This window comes from Sciurus carolinensis, chromosome 17 (genome assembly GCF_902686445.1).
Source record: "Sciurus carolinensis chromosome 17, mSciCar1.2, whole genome shotgun sequence".
NCBI classification, from domain to species: Eukaryota; Metazoa; Chordata; class Mammalia; order Rodentia; family Sciuridae; genus Sciurus; species Sciurus carolinensis.
The window spans coordinates 25,163,641-25,182,079 of NC_062229.1; the positions used below are offsets into that span (position 1 = coordinate 25,163,641).

The window sequence follows — 18,439 nt, forward strand, 5'->3', positions numbered from 1 at the left end:
TTTTGGTAGAGTTACAGGTGACTGTCTTCTCCCATATGCATTTTTTATAATGTCACTATATTGAATTTGTGATATTTAAAATGCAAAAAAATAAATTCTAATAATTTTCTTTCTAATAAGTAAACTCTGATTAGAAAAGACTTAGGCGTTAGACACTTCACATGTACAGTTCAACATCTACATGTGGCTATTTAAATTAACTGATTAAAATGATATAAAAGGAGCAATTCAGTTCCTCAGTCACACTAGCCACATTTCAATGCTCCAAAGCCCCCTGTGGCCAGGGGTTGCTGTCATGGACAGTGTGGGTCTGGAATTGAGAGGCCAGGGGGCTGGAAACCCAAAGGAAGGCAGAGGGGCGGGTAGTCAGGTCAGTCGCAGGGCCAGGGAAAGTCCCCAGCCTCAGTGTTGACCCTGGGACACTCGACCAGCGAATCGGCAGTCCTCCAGCTCTGCAGGGGGACCCAGGACTCTGCGTGGTCACAGGCTCCTCATGCCTGGGACTGATGCACAGTAAAGGCTCAGAATGTGGATGTGGAAATTGAGGTGTAGGTCACACCCGAGACACACTCTGAAGTACAGTTTGGATCCCCCAGGCTGATCATGTGATATACAGGAAGATGCTGGTATTGTCTTGCTCTCTGGGACTTCATGGCCTCTGACAGGGCCACCGAGTCTGGCCTGGGAAACCAAGTCTGGCCTCCATCCAGTGCACCCCTGAGATGAACACAAGGGACCCTCTGAAAACCCTGCAAGTCAGTCGCCCCTCTGCACACTCACTCCTGACCCGTGCAGCCCTCTGCCCGGCTCCAGCCCGTTTGGGTTGCTTCCTGACCTCTCCCTCGCCCACTGATTTCCTTTAGCTTCTGCCCACTCTTCCTTTCTCACATTCCGGATCCTCAGCTTTTTCCTTAGACCCAGCTGACTCACTCAGCTCATACAGCAATGCGGAATGGGATGAGAAACACTGGGGCAATTCAATGGCTCAGAAATTCTGAATCAAAGGCCTTAAAAAAGAGAGACCTCCAATCAGAGGCCTCGGTTCATTCTCTCCTATGGGGGCATCCCAGTACTGGTACCTCCCGTCCGTCCCAAGTCCCAGGCAGTCCCCTGCTCCCAAACCCGAGGGTGGCTGAACACCCAGTCTTTGTGGTCACACAGCTCTGAGGCAAACCTGAGAGGACAAGGAGGAGCGCATGCCCGGTGCAGGGTTCGTTCCTCCAGCTCGTGCTCTTTCTGAGCAAAGAGCATTTTAGTAGAGTGATTTTGAGCGAGGGCTCCAGATCCACACGGTCAAGTGCCGACCACACCAAGAGCAATGTAACCAAAACCAAGGAAATTAACTCTCCCAGCCACCGTCCACCAGACTGCAAAAGGAGGGTAAAAATCATGCCGACCTGACTGGATCGTGACAAGGACTCGGTGAGTGGCTGGGGGTGGAGGGTGATGAAGCACTGGGCCCACAGCGAACTGGAAAGTTCACCTATAAATATGGCAGCGCGGCTGTGGCTGTGGCTCAGGGGCAGAGCACTCGCCTAGCATGTGTGAGGCCCAGGGTTCCATCCTCAGCACCACATAAATATGAAATAAAGGTACTGTGTCCACCTACAACCAAAAAAGAAAAAAAATATATATGGCAATGACTGCCTGCAGCAGGCCGGCCATGATGGGTTGGCTGAAGCTCAGCCAAGCCCTAAGGTGTGAGCCTTTCCCAAGGCGGGGTTGACGAGGTGGTTTCGAGTCAATGGAACGGTAAAGGACTTCAGAGGCAGCATTTAGACTTTGTAAGAAAAGCAAAATAGTTGACAAGAGCTTTCCTACAGTTCAGAGGTGAACCTACTGGTGGGTCGAGGTGTGTATTTATTCACTGACAACCTCCGACCCACCGGGAGGGCTGAGTTCTGTTGTCCTGCTAACCCCAGCTAACAACGTGGCGCCCTGTGAACGTTCATGCAGTCTTCTCCTAACTCGGGCTCGCTTTCCCCTGATGCGGTGCGAGTAATGGACTGTGGACTAGAGTCGTGCGCCTTCTTTAGGAGGCAGGCGTCTGGTTTTCGGAAGGCGAGATAAGCAGTGGCATGAATTCTCAGGGAGGTACGGCAGGCGCGTCACAGCGCGCCTTCTCACCCAAGGCTACACACGATGGACGACTCCACTGAAGTTAACCTCTGCTGGCCTCGCTGTGCATGCCAGCACTGTCCCGAGTGGACCTGCTCCAGCCTTCTGTGGCTCTCCTCATTCCTCGGAACCAAACTCCCATCCCGAGACCTGAGCACCCCAAGTTCCATGGGCTCCTGGAGGAGAGTATGTGGGCTGAGCTGCTTGACATTTTCCAGTTTTTTCAGCTGAAAATTAATAGCGACTGTGAACACAACATGGCCCACGCACGGGTTTCACCTTGACTGAGACAGAATGTGGCTGCTACAAAATGAATAAATGCATTCCACTGTCAATTAGAACAAATAAAAACATTTTTTTAAAAATCCCATCTTTTGGACCTCAACCTGCCTGGGGTGGGAAGGCAGGGCCCCTGCTTTCTCCTTACCAGTCTGTTCTAGAAGGCACCCAGGAGAATCCACCTGACCCCTTGAGTCAGCACACTCTTCCCTCTCATTCCACCTCCCGGGAGTTACAGACAGGCGCCAGCTTTCCTCAGACAGCCACTCCACCCACGGCGTGCACGGCCACTGGACCCCCTCCAGGGTGTGCCCATGGCTGCTGGAGAGCAACCAGCCAGGAGCAGGGCCACCTCGAGTAGGCTCAGCCTGAGCCAGAGAAGGGAGACCACAGCACACATTTCCATGGCAACCACACTCAAGGCCCAAGAAAGAAGAAAAGAAAACTTTAGCAAACCACAGAGACGCCCACACGTTGCTCCCGGGAGAGTACTTCTGGAACACCAAGGAACATCCAGGGAGGGGGCGGATGCACACAGACACTCCCTCCGGCTATGTGTAATTATGCGCAAACCCAAAACAGGCTAAAGGCTTGGGGGACAACCCATGTAACTCATGACGTGATTACTAGAACTATAACGCTAAGTCAGAAAGGATACAGTGTTTCCATACCATCATCACAACTCTAAAAAGTGTGGATAAATTTGAACAAAAATGGGTAGGGAGGCCGGGCAAGGTGTCACATGCCTGTAATCCCAGCGGCTGGAGCGGCTGAGGCAGGAGAATCACGAGTTCCAAGTCAGTCTCTGCAATTTAGTGACTCAGGGAGCACCTGTCTCTAAATAAAATATAAAATAGGGCTGGGGATGTGGCTCAGTGGTCGAGTGCCCACCCCCCACTCCCCAAAATGGGTAGGGAAAACTGAAGAGAAAGCCGCTGTGCTACAATGCTAACACAACAGGTTTCTGCCTTAAAATTTTCCTTTGTGGTTTTGGTGTGGTTTGCACAGCTCAAAGCGAACTCATCAGAGGGTGGGGAAAGGTGCTCATCTGTGCAGCGAACCCACCTTGGTGCCTGGGAGAACCTGTATGCACCCACGTAAGCAATGGCTCGCTGAGTCCTGGCACAACACCACGGAGCCTCCCAGGACACAAGAGGATGCGAGCGGGAGCCTTCCACTAGCCTCTCATCTCGTCCCCGTCTAGTGGGGGACGCGGCTTTCTGCCCTCCCCGTGGGACAGAAAGCACTCGGCTACTGTTTCTCAGCATCCCACAACTTGTGCCGCAGTCACCCAGCCTCTCTGATTTGCATCATTCCTTCGGTGTCTGGGACAAGGACCCGGGATGCTGGCGCCTTTGGCCGAGTCTTCTTTCTGTTGTATGTGTCTTGGTGCATTTTCTGTTGCTATAACTGAAGAGCACAGACTGAGTTTACAAAGAATAGAGGTTTATTCAGCTGACAGTTCTGGAGCTCTGAGGGTGACGGTCCTTATCTGATGAGGTCCTTCTCGGTAATGGGGGCTCTGCACAGTACCAAGGCAGAGCAAGGCATCTCGTGGTGAGATGGAACGAGCATGTATCAGCACAGGTCTCCCCTACCAATGCAAAGCCACTAATGCAATCACAGGGGCTTCACCCTCGTGACCTCATCTAATCCTAGTTACATCCCAACAACATATGACTTAGGGGATTAAGTTTCAACGTGAGTTTTAGAGGAGACAAACACCCCAACCATAGTAACTCCATACGTAATAGAATGTCTGAACCTACAAGAGCATTGCCGTACCCTTACCAGTCAAACCAGGGAGACTTTGGCCAGGCTTTTTAATGTGTGTGAGCCTGACAGTATCCCAAGATTATGTTTTCAATGTGTATCAACAAAATCCAAGGAATGTCTGTTCATACCTACAGATACATACAGCACACACATATGGCCATAACCTAGCTTTAAATACCATAAAGAGGGGCTCAGTTACAGTGTGTTTGTGTAGCCTGCATCAGGTCCTGGGTTCAATCCCCACCACCATAAGGGAAAAAAAAAAAAAAAAATTAAGGATAAATAGCATATATGTGGTAGAGTTTTTCTCAGTGGGGAGGGTTGTTTGGTTTTCTTTGTGGGGTGTGGCTAAGGAATTAACCCAGGGCCTCGTGTTTGCTAAGGATCCACTGTACCACCGTGCTACACTTGCAGACCTTGGTGAGGCTTTAAGCTAGATTATTTTTTAGTTTAAAATGGAAAAATAGAAAACATACAGGGGGCTGGGGATGTAGCTCAGTGGTAGAGTAGTTGCCCAGTATGCACTAGTGCCCTGGGTTTGATCCCCAGCACCCAAACAAACAAAAAACACACACACATATATTCTGAAATACACTAATCAGGCTCTATTATTGAAATAAGATAAAGAACAAAGAAAACACCTTCCTTTGCTTGACTAAGAAAACAAACGGAGAACCAGAAAAATGGGGACATATAAGGCAGGAGCCCTGGTTGCTGGTCCCTGTTCTGCTGCCAGGTTTTGGACCTTGAAAACTACCCTTTTCTTCTTTGGGTTGGGAATTGAACCCAGGAGTGCTTTACCACTCAGCCACACCTCCAGTCATTTCTGAGACAAAATCTTGCTAAATTGCTGAAGCTGGCCTTGAACTTGTGATCCACCTGCTGCAGCTTCCTGAGTGGCTGGGATCACAGGCATGTGCCACCATTCCTGGCTCTTTGAAAACTTCTCTCCACTCTCCGCCCCATTTTCTCTTCTAAGAACGGGATAGACTGGACGCCCCCGCCCCTCAGGGTGCCATCGCCATGATGCTGAGGCTCACTGAAACACGCTCGAGGACCTGCAGGGCCGGAACACAGCACCAGGCAACTCCCGCCTCTGCTGAAAGCCAAGTTAAAGGACAGCAGTAAGTCAAGTGAGCAAAAGCAAATGACTTCTAGTGCTCAAAAGACGTCACTCTGACACAAGCCTGGTCCCCCAACATGCCAGCTGCTGCATGCACTGGAGAGGCCAGGAGACACGGCAGGAGTGTCTGCAGGCCCCGTGGCACCCCGCACAGCTCCTTCAGCAGCTCTGTTCTAGGGCCCGTGTGCTGACACCAGAGCAGGACAACACCAACAAGCAAGGAGAACGTGCCAGATTCAGAAGCCAAGGTTTCTTCGTGCAAGAGGAGGAACCTGAGTGAGGTCCTCAGGCTGGACAGATGTTAAATACACAAAATGAGTGAGAAGACTGCAGGGAACAGTGTGGCCACAGGTGTGGAAGTGGGAAAGAGAAATCCAGGTGGACTGTGATAGGAAGCAGGAAGTGATAAGATGGGGACAGACTACCAACAGAGGCCTTAGATGCTACAGCGAGAAAACCCACACCACCTCTGTCATTAAGTCTGTGCTGGCCACCATTTGAAACAACATAAACCCACTCCATTAAAGAACACAGGACTATTGAAGCAGCCACAGGTGGAGCCAGCTGACTCACCAGCAATGGTGACCCCTAAAATCTGTATGTCGAAAGCCCGACCTCCAACACAGTGGGTTTGGAGGTGGGGCTTTTGGGGGTGGCGTCCTTATGAATGGAACTAGTGCCCTTATGAGAGGCCCCGGGGAGCTCAGTTTCCCCTTTTATGAGCATCCAGAGAGATGACCATCTAGGAACCAGGAAAAGACACCCTCCCCAGACACCAGACCAGCTTGCACCCCAATAATGGACTTTGCAGCTTCCAGAACCACCATAAATAAATGTCTGTTTATAAGTCACTCAGTCTAAGATACTTTGAGGTTACAGCAGCCCCGAAACACTGAGACACTCATCAATAGGCTTTTCTCCCCACAGAGGTTTCCCTAGTTCAAATAGTAACTGCTTGAGGTGAAAAACAACCTCTACTTCATATTTATTTGCTTCCTCCAGGTAAACAGAGGGAATATTGATAAGCTGCTGTGGAAATCAAAGGTCAAAGATAATTGGGGGGGGGGGGTAATGGAATTTAACCCAGGGGTGCTTAACTGCCAAGCCACATCCTCAGCCCTTTTCAGTTTGAGACAGGGTCTTGCTAAATTGCTTAGGCTTTGCTAATTTGCTGAGGCTGGCCTTGAACTTGCAATCCTCCTGTCTCAGCCTCCTGAGTTGCTGGGATTACAGGCGTGCACCACAGCACCTGACCAGAGATCATTTTAAAGGACTATCTGATCACAATCCCCATTCGGATAAACCACAAACACATGTCAAAGATTTTTTATTTAACTCATGTCAACTCACACTGCAACTGGGAGAATGCAAAGAACCACACGTACAGGCCATCGGGAAGGCTGAAATCAATTTGATTACTAGATGCAAAACTGGCCAATCTCCACAAAGCAACCATGATCACCACCGAACACAATCTGCGCTGCAGTGAACAAGTCGTGGGCATCACCACGAGCATCCCCCCAGGGACAGTGTCACAGAGTTCAAAGACCAAGAGAATCAAAGACCACACGACTCCTAGGTGTCCACTGAGGACACACAGATTTCCATCTCAAAAATCTCTTCCAACTTCTCCCTACAAAGGTGAGCGCTGATCAACACATAAACCGTGAACTCTCGGGCACGTGTTCTGGGGAAACCGCAGTTAGGACTCAAGTGCAAGGGGAGAACTCTGAGCTTCTTCCTGGGCCATCAGGACTCAGCAGGTCAGGGGGCGGGTCTGCACACCAGGCAGCCTTGCATGCGAATCAGGTCATTCCACAAACAAGCCACCAGCAGGTTCTTCCCTTCCCTTGCCAGGAGGTTTTGAAATGAGGTGCCGGGTACTAAATCTGTGCACTCAGCCCAAACCACCCCACGGAGGGTCCTGAAGAGTTTTGAAAAAAGGCACTTGCCCCTGTCTAGGAGTTCCACCCCTACAGCTTCTGATTCTGCTGGTCGGGTGGGGCTCACTGGCTTTTAAATCTCCCCGGGATATTCTAATGAGCTGCCAGCATGGAGCTACACCAGGCCAGACTGTAACAAAGACCCCTTCATCCTTGACATCTGTGGCTTTGGTGTAATGGGTCTTTTTCACTGAGAGCTGCTAATCTCAATATAGAACTGGAAAATGTCACTAGGACATTTTCCTAAAATCCTCCTCAAAATTAACCTTTGGTGGAACTCAGAAAACAAGCCCAATTCATGACTTGGTCAGACTTGACACCCATCCTGCATGATGGACTCTTCCACTGAGGCAGCTGCTGTTAAATGACCCATCTCCTGATTTCCACTTTAACCATAACGCATGCGCTGGACTATACAGAAAGACACCCACCGGTGTGTGCTAATGAGCAACCACTACACAGGCGGTATACATGCACACACACACACACACACACACACACCTCACACTCATACGGCAGCTTCTCAGCCAAAGACTGGGGTCAAAGAGTTACAAACCAGCCTGCCTCACACTGAGCTGAGTGACTCAGCCTTCTAGTTGAGTGGTCCAGACCGTGGGAGAGAGAACTGACCATAGGGTAGACTGGGGGACCCCAGCATTGCCTTTGCTCCATTCTTCTCAGGCCTCTCCCTGTTGTCAGGGACCACTTTGGATCCACGCAACTTATCACCACAGTCACAGGCAATCCTGAGTACGTTCCGATGAGTCCTTACCCTATCGCCCTCGTGCTGGTGGTTAAGAATCCAGCTCTCAAGGACACTTTTGGCTAGGGATGTGGCTCAGCGGTAGAGTGCTGGCACAGCATGCACGAGGCTCATGTCCCTCCCTCTCCCCACTTCCTCGGTCCCTGTGGTCCTCCTGCACCACCACACAACCCACACTTACTGCAAGCCGCACAGGTGAAGCAGGCATCGTGGTAGAGGTTCCCCATAGCCTGGCAGGCCTGGCCAGCCCCAAACACCCCTTTGCTGCATTTCACACAGGCTCCTGCAAGGCAAGAACACACCAGTGAGTCAGGAGGGGACCAAGTCATCAGACAGACAATGAGTAAAGCGAGATGCCATCCCTCCCCAGCAACCAGCCCGTCACCAGTAATGTCTTTCTGTCACTCTCTGGCCCTTCTGATGATCAGTCCTTTCAAATGCAGAAAACAGCCCCCAGGCTGGACTTCAGGCCCCACACTGTCCTCCACAGTCATGTTCATGTTCAGAATACCTCACTGGGTCAACCCACTCCCCTGCCCAGAGCTCTGAAAGGCTCCTACTGTTTATATGACTGCCCCTTTCACCCATCCACAGGAGGAACACGTGAACAGGACTGGCCTCAAGACCGCTGGCCGAAAAGGAGACGCAAGACAGATGAGTCAGCATAACTGCTGGCCCAGACAGAAGGGACCTCAGCTTGTCAGGGGGATGTCATCCAAGAACCTCTCCCACCACTGCTCATAAAGCCAATGGCACACGGATAGCACCTTCAAGTGGACACTCCAACAACCTCGCAGGACTTCCTCCTCTCTCCGCACCCTGTCCAGCAACGCTCTCTTCCCGTTCGCCTTTATCCGTGACTCGAGACCTGCTCCCTCCCGTTCTCTGTGCCTGAGCTTGATCCCTTGGGCTGCTGGCATCCTTTCTCACCACTCTGACCACTGAGCACAGACACAAAGCAAGGAAGGAAGCCACCTGTGTCCAAACTGCCAGTCATGGAGTGAGGAAGATCCCATATGCAGCCAAGTCAGTAGGAAAATGTCTCATCTGTGTTGTGTGTAGTAAATGGGTAGAAGAGTCCTTTGTAAATACAAAAGGTAGGAAAAAAACAAGAAATCCAAGTGTCACATTCGAGGAAAGAATGTCCTCACCGTGGGCCAGACCCTGGGCTGGGAGTTTTCAATCTCTGAAGGAGTCGCTACCATCACCCCTCAACAACCCACATTCTAGGAAAGTCCGGCAGCTGGCAGGTTTGAGAGGTGGAATTTGAGCGCAGGTTCTCACTCCAAAGTCCTGTTACCCCATGTGGCTGCTCATGCCACACACAGGGGTCCCTTCACAGAGTGAGGGAGCTCCTTCCTCACCCTCCAACATACAACCTGCTCAGGGGCTCAAGCCCAAGGCCAGCCCTGCCCTAGATCTCCTCTCGCCCACCTGGCCTGCCCCCCGTTCTGCCTTGCTTTCCCATCCAAGGCCAGGTGCCTGGGACCTCAACCATAAGGCCTCTCCCACGAGGACGGGTGGCCCACAGTCCCTCCTGCCAAGGACACTGCTGCTGAGTGCCTTCCAACTGCCCCTGGAGAGTCAGGACAGCGATCCTTCACCCACAAACACTCCTCCATCCCTTGCAGCCAGGCTCTCTGCAGACGCTGCCAAGAGGATGAGATGGTACTCTGGCCCCGTCGTGGGGGAAACCAGCCTCTGCCACGGCGGACGGGTGGGGTGCCCAGCCTCACCCGAATCCTGCACTAAGGCTAAGTGGCCCAGGCTGACAAAAGGCTAAGGTTCCTCAAGAAGAAAAAAAGCAAGTGACTAGCTTCCCTCTGCGTTCACACAGCCCTTCGGCCATCAGATTTACAGACATGCTCAGCAGAGGAGAGTAAGAAAATGCCATCACCTGTTACTGAAATAATCCAAGCTCAAAAGCCAGGAGGAAAGTGGGGGGCCCCAGGGAGTGGACTTTTAGGAGGAAGCTGGGGTGGCACACATCTATAACCCCAGCAGCTCGGGAGGTTGAGGCTGGAGGATCCCAAGTTCGAGGCAAGTTGGTGAGACTTGGTCTCAAAATAAAAAATCAAAAGAGCTGGGTGTGGGTGGAGGTAGCTCAGGGGTAGAGAACCACTGGGTTCAATGCCCGCAGCCACCAAGAAAAGAAAAAAGGAAAAAAAAAAAAAAAAACTGTCAAGAGGCACAAGGGGGCTGGGGAGATAGCTCAGTTGTTAGAGTACTTCACTTGTAAGTACAAGGCCCTGAGTTCAATCCCCAGCACAGCAAAAAAAAAAAAAAGAGGCACAAGGAAGAGAAGAATACTTTCCCCTGCAATTTGAGTTGCTGCCCTTTAATTCATTCTCTTCTCTTAACTGCAGCTAGAGTGATCTTTTTCAAAAACGGCTTTAATGAAGTGTAAGTGTCACACGATAAACTGCACACATTTAAAGGGTGCAATCTGATAAGTTTTGACATTTGCACGCACCTGTGAAATCACCACAATGAAGACGGTAAACATGCCCAGCCCCGAGTCCGGCTTCTCCTGCCTTTTGCAAGCCGAAGCTCCTTCCTCTCCTGTCCCCAGGCAACCACGGCTCCCCTCTGTCATCACAGATTACTTTGTGTTTATGTAAGTGGAAGCTGGAGCATGTACTCCTCTTCATCTGGTTTCTTTCACTAGGCATAATTATTTTGATATACAGCCACGTTCTTTTCTTAATCAATAGTTTATCCCTTCTTATTGCCACACCGTATTGGACTGTAAGGACGCCACACACTTTATTTATCCATTCACCTCGTGATGTGCATATGAGATGTTCCTATTACAAATAAAGCTGCCATCAATATTTGCACACAATTGCTTGCGTGGACGTACATTTCCTCTTCTCTGGAGTAAAGACCTAAGAATGGCTCAATCCTATGGCTGGTATATATCTAACTTTCCAAGAAAGTACCCAGCTATTTTCTGAAAAGGTTCGACCATTTTACTCCCACTGGCAGTTTATTAGTATTCCAATTTCTTCACATCCTTCCAGCTCCTGGTATAGACAGTCTTTATTTTAATAAGTACTCAGTGAGGTTTTAATTTGCATTTCTCTAGTAACTATGTTGTGCGCGGGCATTTTTCCAAGCCTTTATTTGCCACCCTCAACCTATGTGTGTGTGTGCGCATGCACACGCACATGCGTGTGGTACTGGGGATTGAACCAGAGGTCCTCTACTACTGAGCCATACCCCCAGTGCTTTTTGACACAGGGTCTCACCAACTTGCTGTGGCTGGCCTCGAACTTGTGATCCTCCTGCCTCAGCCTTGCTATCCTGTATCTTCAGTGAAGTATCCATTCAAATCTTTTGCCAGGTGTGGTGGTGTACACCTGTAACCCCAGCAACTTGGGAGGCTGAAGAGGGAGGATCACAAATTTGAGGTGAGTCCAGCCAACTTATAAAATAAAAAGGGCTTGAGATGTAGCTCAGGAGTAAAGCACCTCTGGGTTTGATCCCCAGTAACTAACACACACATACACAAAATCTTTTGCCCCTTTTGTTCTTGCCGTTGAGCTATGAGCATTCCTTATATATTCTGGATATAACTGCTTTATTGGATATTGCTAGAGCTACAAACGCTGCTGTGGTCTTCCCAGACTCTCAGCTCCATTTCAACTCAGGAGGTCTTCCAGCTCTGCCTCCCCTCTCCCAGTGCCAAGGCCTGTAAACTCCCTCAAGGCAGGGCCTCAGCTCTTTTGCTTCCTGTCTCTCGGGAGTCACTGTCCTTCCTTCCCTGATGTCTTGTCACACTATTTTATCCTTGTGCCTGTATTTTATTTGTTCTATTTTAGGTTGTTTTGGGTCAGGGGGTTAATCCAGCCCCCATCATTCCATCCACAGAATGGGCATTTATTAAACACCCTACTCGCCAAACACTGTGCTAGACAACTTAGCTTCTTCATTGAATAACAATCCGACCAAAGAGAAATCATGGCTTTGCAGATGATGAAAGTGAAGTTTCAAGATGAAGCAGGAAGCCCAAAGTCAGGCTCACTCTTCATCTGTGCCCTTTCCAGTTCCCCTTCCTACACTTACAAGGGCTAAAGGAGTCAAGAGGAAGGGAGGTCAAGATTCTCTGCTCATCCTCAAACTTAATTAGCGTCCTCAGGTTCTGGGGCACCGGCGAGACCACAGGCCAGCTCACCAGCAGGAGCAAAGCCCCTTCCTGGCAGCAGCTTCCAGATGGAGGCAGCCTATCCTTCTCCCCACAGAGAGGTGGCCCTGGGGGTCCTGGGCACAGAGGGACCCCAGAAGAAAGGGTTTGTGTTCCCAGGCCTCTGCTTCCTGGGACCACCCGAGGAGCTGGGGAACTGGGTGGGGTTGTGAAAGATCATTAATAAATCAATGGATGGGGTGGGGACTCTTAATATGACATTTAGCATTTTGATTTCTTTCCTTTCTGCATTTTTTAACATAGACTTTACTTTTTAGAGCAGATAATAGTAAAACTGAACACAAAGTATACATTTCCTATATTCCCCCTGCCCCAATTCAGGCACAGCCTGAATGCAACCCCCCCAGAGTAGCATCTGTTACAACTATGAGCTGTCACTGACAACGTCACTATCACCTGGAGGCCCAGTTTACCCTGGGGCAGGCTCAGGTGTCTTATGGACTCCGACAAATGCGTAATGACATGTATCCACCATTAAAACCTCATATACGGTAGTTCACAAGTCCTAAAACATCCTCTGCGCTCTGCCAATCATCCCTCCCTTCCCCGTAACCCCTGGAAATCAATAATCTTCGCACTGCCTCCACAGTTTTGCCATTTCTAGAATGTCATAGAGTTGGGATTTACAGTACACAGCCTTTTCAGATTGGTTTCTTTTACTTAGTAATATGCATTTAAGGTCCCTCTCTGCCTTTTCATGGCTTGGTAGCTCATTTTTTAAGGCTGAATGCTATTCCACTGTCTAGACGGATGCATTTCTACTGAAGGATATCTTAATTGCTTCCAAGTTTGGGCAATTACGAATAAGGCTGCTGTAAACATCGATGTGCAAGTTTCTGTGTGAATGCAAATTTTCAGCCCGTTTGACCAAATGCCAAGGGGCGTGATTGCTGGACCATACGGTAAAAATATGTTTAGTTTTGTAAGAAGCTACCAAACGATCATTTGAAGAGTTGTACAGAATTCTTTCAAGAATCATAATATTCCCACAGAAAGGGTGAGGACTAAGGACAGTTTCCTTTTTAAAAAGATGTATATAACAAGAGACAATGAACCACCAAGGACTATTCAAGCACTACACCTGCCTGTCTTTTGTAGCTCATGATTTTCTGCAGGGAGGGCTAGCAGTATCCATCTCCTCCCACCTATCAAAAACAAAACAAAACAAAACAAAACCCCTGCTAAGGGCAGGGGTCTGGCTGTATGTTTTAGTGTCCCCATAAACAGAAGAAAAGCGAGTGCCCCACCCATAGTAGACACCAGTAAGAACCAAATGCATTCAAAACCCAGATCCAGTGGCACGTGCCTGTAACCCCAACTACTCAGGAGGCTGAAGCAGGAGGATCACAGCTCAAGGCCACGGGCAACTCAGTGACACCCCATCTCAAAATAAAAAGGGCTGGGGATGTTGCTCAGTAATAGAGCACTCCTGGTTCCAACCTCTAGTACTAATGGGGAAAAAAAGAAAAAATTGTCAAGAGTCGGGGGGAGGATGCTCTAGGTTGAGAGAAAAGCCACATAGCGAGGAAAGCCAGAGGCCTGTGCACAACTCTGGAGCTGTTGATGTGGCAGCAATGACCCTGAGGCACTGGAGGTGAAGGGAAGAAGCTCTGAGCCAGTGTAGGGGTGGAGAGGCAGGGGCCAGAGAAGACACTAGCCGCCTAGGAAAGCAGGCAGGACTTATAAGGGGCTGCAAGGTTTTCTAGGGCCAAAGTTCCCCCACCCCCAGAGGCTCCAAGACTGGCACTGACTGAGGTGGCCCAGGCCTGCTGGGGCCACTCCCAAGCAGAACCTCCCCAGAAGGCAGGGATCCTAGTCACTCTCAATTTGCCCCTCCCCTGTTGAATGACTCTCATCTGGGAGGTCAGGGGTGGGTCAGGACCTCAGGCAGTTGTTTGGAGCTTTATATGTATGGTCTTCCACCTGACGGAAGAGAAAAACTGGGTATCCAGTACAAAAACTACCAACACGGTGACTTATTTATTATAATGTAATGTCCTTTAAGAAGCCAGAGCAATGCAACAGGCCTTCTGCTAAGGACTTTCCACTCACCAAAGGTAAACAAAAAGTTCTCCCACGAAGGGCTCTCGACTTTTTATCATGGTTCTGTACTGACGGCACTGGTTCCTGTAAACCAGACTGGCCTCTGTGCACAGGAGTGGTTTTCAAGCTGTTTTAATGGATAGAAACTTTTCTCAAAAAAAGATGTGGAACCTCAAAAATACATATCAGACCGAAGGGAAGCAACTTGGTCGAGGGTGGCACAGAGCCCGCTCTGCCTCCTGGAACAGCCGGGCCCTGCAGCAGTTCAGGGAGATGCACTGAGAACAAGTGACACAGCATGAGGAATCCAAAAGCACTGGCCGGGGTGGTGTTCCCCATGAAACGAGTTACCCCAAACTGGTCTTCAATGATCTCTCACACTCAAAGCCAAAAACAAATGTGGTGTCTGCCCACAGCCTCTGACCTTTCCCTCACAAAGGCAGGATCCACTAGCAGGGAGGCCCGGAGCAGCCTTCACATTCAGCTGGAGCAGATGTCTCCCTCCTGCCCTCAGCCAGCCTGAGGACCCTGGAGACCAGAGGCCCTCCTTCAACTGACAGCCAACCTGGAGGGTGCCCTGGTCAGCCTCTCTTGTTGTGATGAAAAGGTTTTAAATAAAAAGGCACCATTGTGCCAGTCGATAAGAGTGGCTCTGCAGGGGCTGGGGAGATAGCTCAGTTGGTAGAGCGCTTGCCTTGTAAGCACAAGGCCCTGAGTTCGATCCCCAGCACCCAAAAAAAAAAAAAAAAAAAAAAAAGAGTGGATCTTCATCCCACAGCACCTCTTGGTGAGGAAGGTGCTCCCCACCATCCAACACCACGTGGGATCATGCAGCCATGAGTCACTTGCTGTGTCTAAAGGAGGCTGGGGTAAGGTCACTGCATCCACAAAGGTTCGGGGAGGGGAAGAAGGCAGACCTGCCTGGAGCCTATCTGGAAGGTTAGCTGGAGCCCGAGTTGTATAAGGCTCTTCCTTAGTTGAAGCTTGCAGTCTTGCACCCAGAGAGCCCTGGGCATCAGCAGCTTCTGGAAGTGGGGCCAAGCCCTGGGGGAAAGGCTGGACCAATGATCCCAGTGATGGCAGGGCACAATGGTGCACACCTGCAATTCCACTGATTCAGGAGGCTGAGGCAGGAGGATTGCAAGTTCAAGGTCAGTCTGGACAACTTAGCAAGACTGTGTGTCAAAATAAAATACAAAGGGCTGGGACTACAGCTCAGTGGTAGAGTACACCTAGGTTCAACACCCTCCCTCAAAAAAAGAATGATCCCAGAAAGTTCTCCCCGCCACCCTGTAAATTCACAACATATCCCCAGAGACAGCTGGTTCTGGGCCTCTGACTGATGTACTGAGCAGACTGCTACTTCTCCAATCTGCTGTGCAGAGTTGAGGCACCATCGTCCAACAGGACCTCCAGAAGCAGGGGCAGGGCAAGCTCCCCGGCTGATCTGAATGTGCGAACATGGTTGAGAACCACAGACTCAGACAATGCAAAGCATGGCACCACATCCCCCTGGCAGCCTGGGATCCCCTGCCTCTGCTTCTCTCCCACATGCTCCGCAGTTCCCCAGTCAATGCACGAAGCACCAAGCCACAAAGGAAGTACTTAAGGCCATTCTGGGCTCCAGGGGCATTGCACCAGCCCACTTTCTTCATTCTGAAGCTGCCACTAAAACACACGAAGCCTCACAGCCAACAATGGCCTCGCTTCATTGCAGAGGGAAAGGAAGTTTCTAAGGTGATTTCCCAATCAGTCGACACTGAGCTTGCCCAGCCAGACCACTGGCAGGTGCGCTTTAGCCCAAGGGTGCTACCAGCCTCTGGCCTGAATGATCCCCTGCCCTCCACTCTCCAAAGGAAGGAGTTGTTGATATCCCGAGGAAGTCCTGCACCCCTGCCCAGACCTTCACACAAACCCTTCCACTGCCAGCCACCAGGGCACCGCCTGCAGTTCTGGCCTCTTTCACTTCCAGTCTCTCTGCACTCCAGGCTGAACCTTCTCAACTCTAACCTAGAATAGGAACGAACGGTCAGTCTGCATGCAGTGTTGGGCACTGCTAGGGGTCCAGTGCGAGGAGGTGATGTCATGTGTCGCTTAACCAACTGGTGAAGAAGGAAAACAATAACAGCTTTGCTGATACTCTTTTACACTCTTAGTGAAACCAAAAGACTGAGGACTTTTCTAAAGGATAATTTGGTACAATGTATAAAAAGCATTTAAAAAAATTCACATCATGTGACCCAGTTAATATAACAGAATTTTTCTTAAGGGGGGAAAAAAAAAAGATGCTGACAAAAAATGAATGTTCTCAGAAACAGTAAGTAGATAAGTGGTTGTCCAGAGCTGGGGACGGGGGAGCAGGGAGTGACTGCTAGTGGGTGCAGGGTCTTCCCGGAGCAATGAAAATGCTGAAGCACAACTCTGTGAATACACTAAGAACCACTGCAACCAGGTGTGGTGGCGCACACCTGTAAATCCAGAGACTCGGGAGGCCGAGGCAGGAGGGTTGCAAGTTTGAGGCCAGCCTCAGCAATTTAGCAAGGTCCTTATCAGCTTAGCAAAAACCTGCCTCAAAATAAAAAATAAAAAAGGCTGGGGATGTGTCTCAGAGATAGCACACCCTGGGTCCAATCCCCAGTGCTGCAAAGTTCACATTCAACTCTGGTATCCTAATCTTTTTATTTGCTAAATTTGGCTATCTCTGCTCAGGCATAAAGAAGAGCGAGTATTATGCATGCATGCAATTGGCAACCAGTTTAAACGAAACTCTAAAAACACTGCCTCATTATCCTTTTCTAGGGACTGCTGTTAAAAACCATTTTCAGTTTAGTATCACACACAGAAAGAAAACCCGGAGCTGAGGGCATAGCTCAGTGGTACAGTGTGCTTGGCACCCACGAGGCCCTGGCTTCTATCCCCAGCACAAGGAAGGAAGGAAGGAAGGAAGGAAGGAAGGCTGTCACCAATGGTACAATACAATGCAACGATTATTCCTCAAAATCAGCACCCATGAATAAGTACCAAGTAGACGGGGAAGGGCAGCATCACCGCCTGAGGCAGGCCCTCTCCCTGAGCCGCAGGTCACTAACATTCTTGGTTCTTCCAGGGGCCAGCGCTTCTTTTCCCTGTCCACTGCCTCTCTCCTGAGAACAGTAGCTTTGGTGTGAATACTGGGCTCCAGCCCCATCTCAGAGCTTCCTCGTCTGCCAAACGGGGTGTGATCAGACACACACTTCCTGAGGGGGCTCTGAGGCTTGGGCGAGATCACGTAAGCTCCCGGCACCGGGAGACATCCAGGGAAAGTTTGTGTCCTCGCTTTCATTCCAGGAGAGATGTCATCTTCCCTCATTTCCTTCCAGGCCTTAGGACAGTGGGTTAAGGAAAAGACATCAACCCTGTCCTCACAGACACCACCTTCCAGGACTTCACAGCCCCTCCTGCACTCCCCTGGGGGACCCCAGGCTCAGAGCTGAGGCCTCTGTTCCCAGGTCCCACGCCCCCCTCTCTGTCCCGTCCCCACAGGCCAGCAAAGCCCTGGAGGACTCGGCCACATCTCTGAGCCCAGTACAGGCAGGCGCTCAATGAGCTGAGTGACAGAAGGAGTGAATGAGTCACGCAGCCCCCACCTCCCGCCAGCACGTCCTCCAGCTCCCTCCTGCCCTCCCTCCAACCACAGAAAACACAAATGCCAGCAGGCGGCCGGGCACCGAGCAGCTGAGTCAGGGATGGCTGCTGTGGCACAGGAAGGCTCAGGCAGTGACCCTTTTTGATTTTTTCTTTTCGAAAAACACAAAAGCCTGAATTTTCCTCAGAAGTAACACAAGGCTGATTTTATTCTATTTTTGTGCCACTGGGGACAGAACCCAGAGCTTCCTGCTTGCTAGGCAAGTGCTCTACTACTGAGCCATATCCCTGTAAAAGGCTGATTTTAGAGCTGCTTTAAATACATAGTTAACCAAATTGCAGGGAGAGAAGGCAGCAGGGAGTATGATAGAGAAAGAAGAGGAGAAAAAGTGAGAAGTTGTTGAAAACCTGAGGGGACTTTCTGTTCTCTCCCACATCTGCAGACAGATAGCCCTTCTCTCCTCCTGGTCCTCGCATCCTCCAGAGATGGAGGTAATCCAGCCTCCCACCAGGCTGGGGCGAGTCTCCCCACTTAGTGGCCAAAGAGTGCACCCACCTACAAT

The 18,439-nt window shown here is 50.2% G+C and overlaps 1 protein-coding gene across 1 annotated transcript in view; it reads right to left on the reverse strand.

Moving 5' to 3' along the window:
- Limd1 (LIM domain containing 1) overlaps window positions 1–18,439 on the reverse strand; it is a 58,342-nt gene that overhangs the window by 23,348 nt on the left and 16,555 nt on the right. The window contains exon 2 of the mRNA XM_047531748.1: window positions 8,184–8,285. Within this exon, the coding sequence (XP_047387704.1) occupies window positions 8,184–8,285 (102 nt within the window). The remainder of the gene's footprint in view (window positions 1–8,183; window positions 8,286–18,439) is intronic.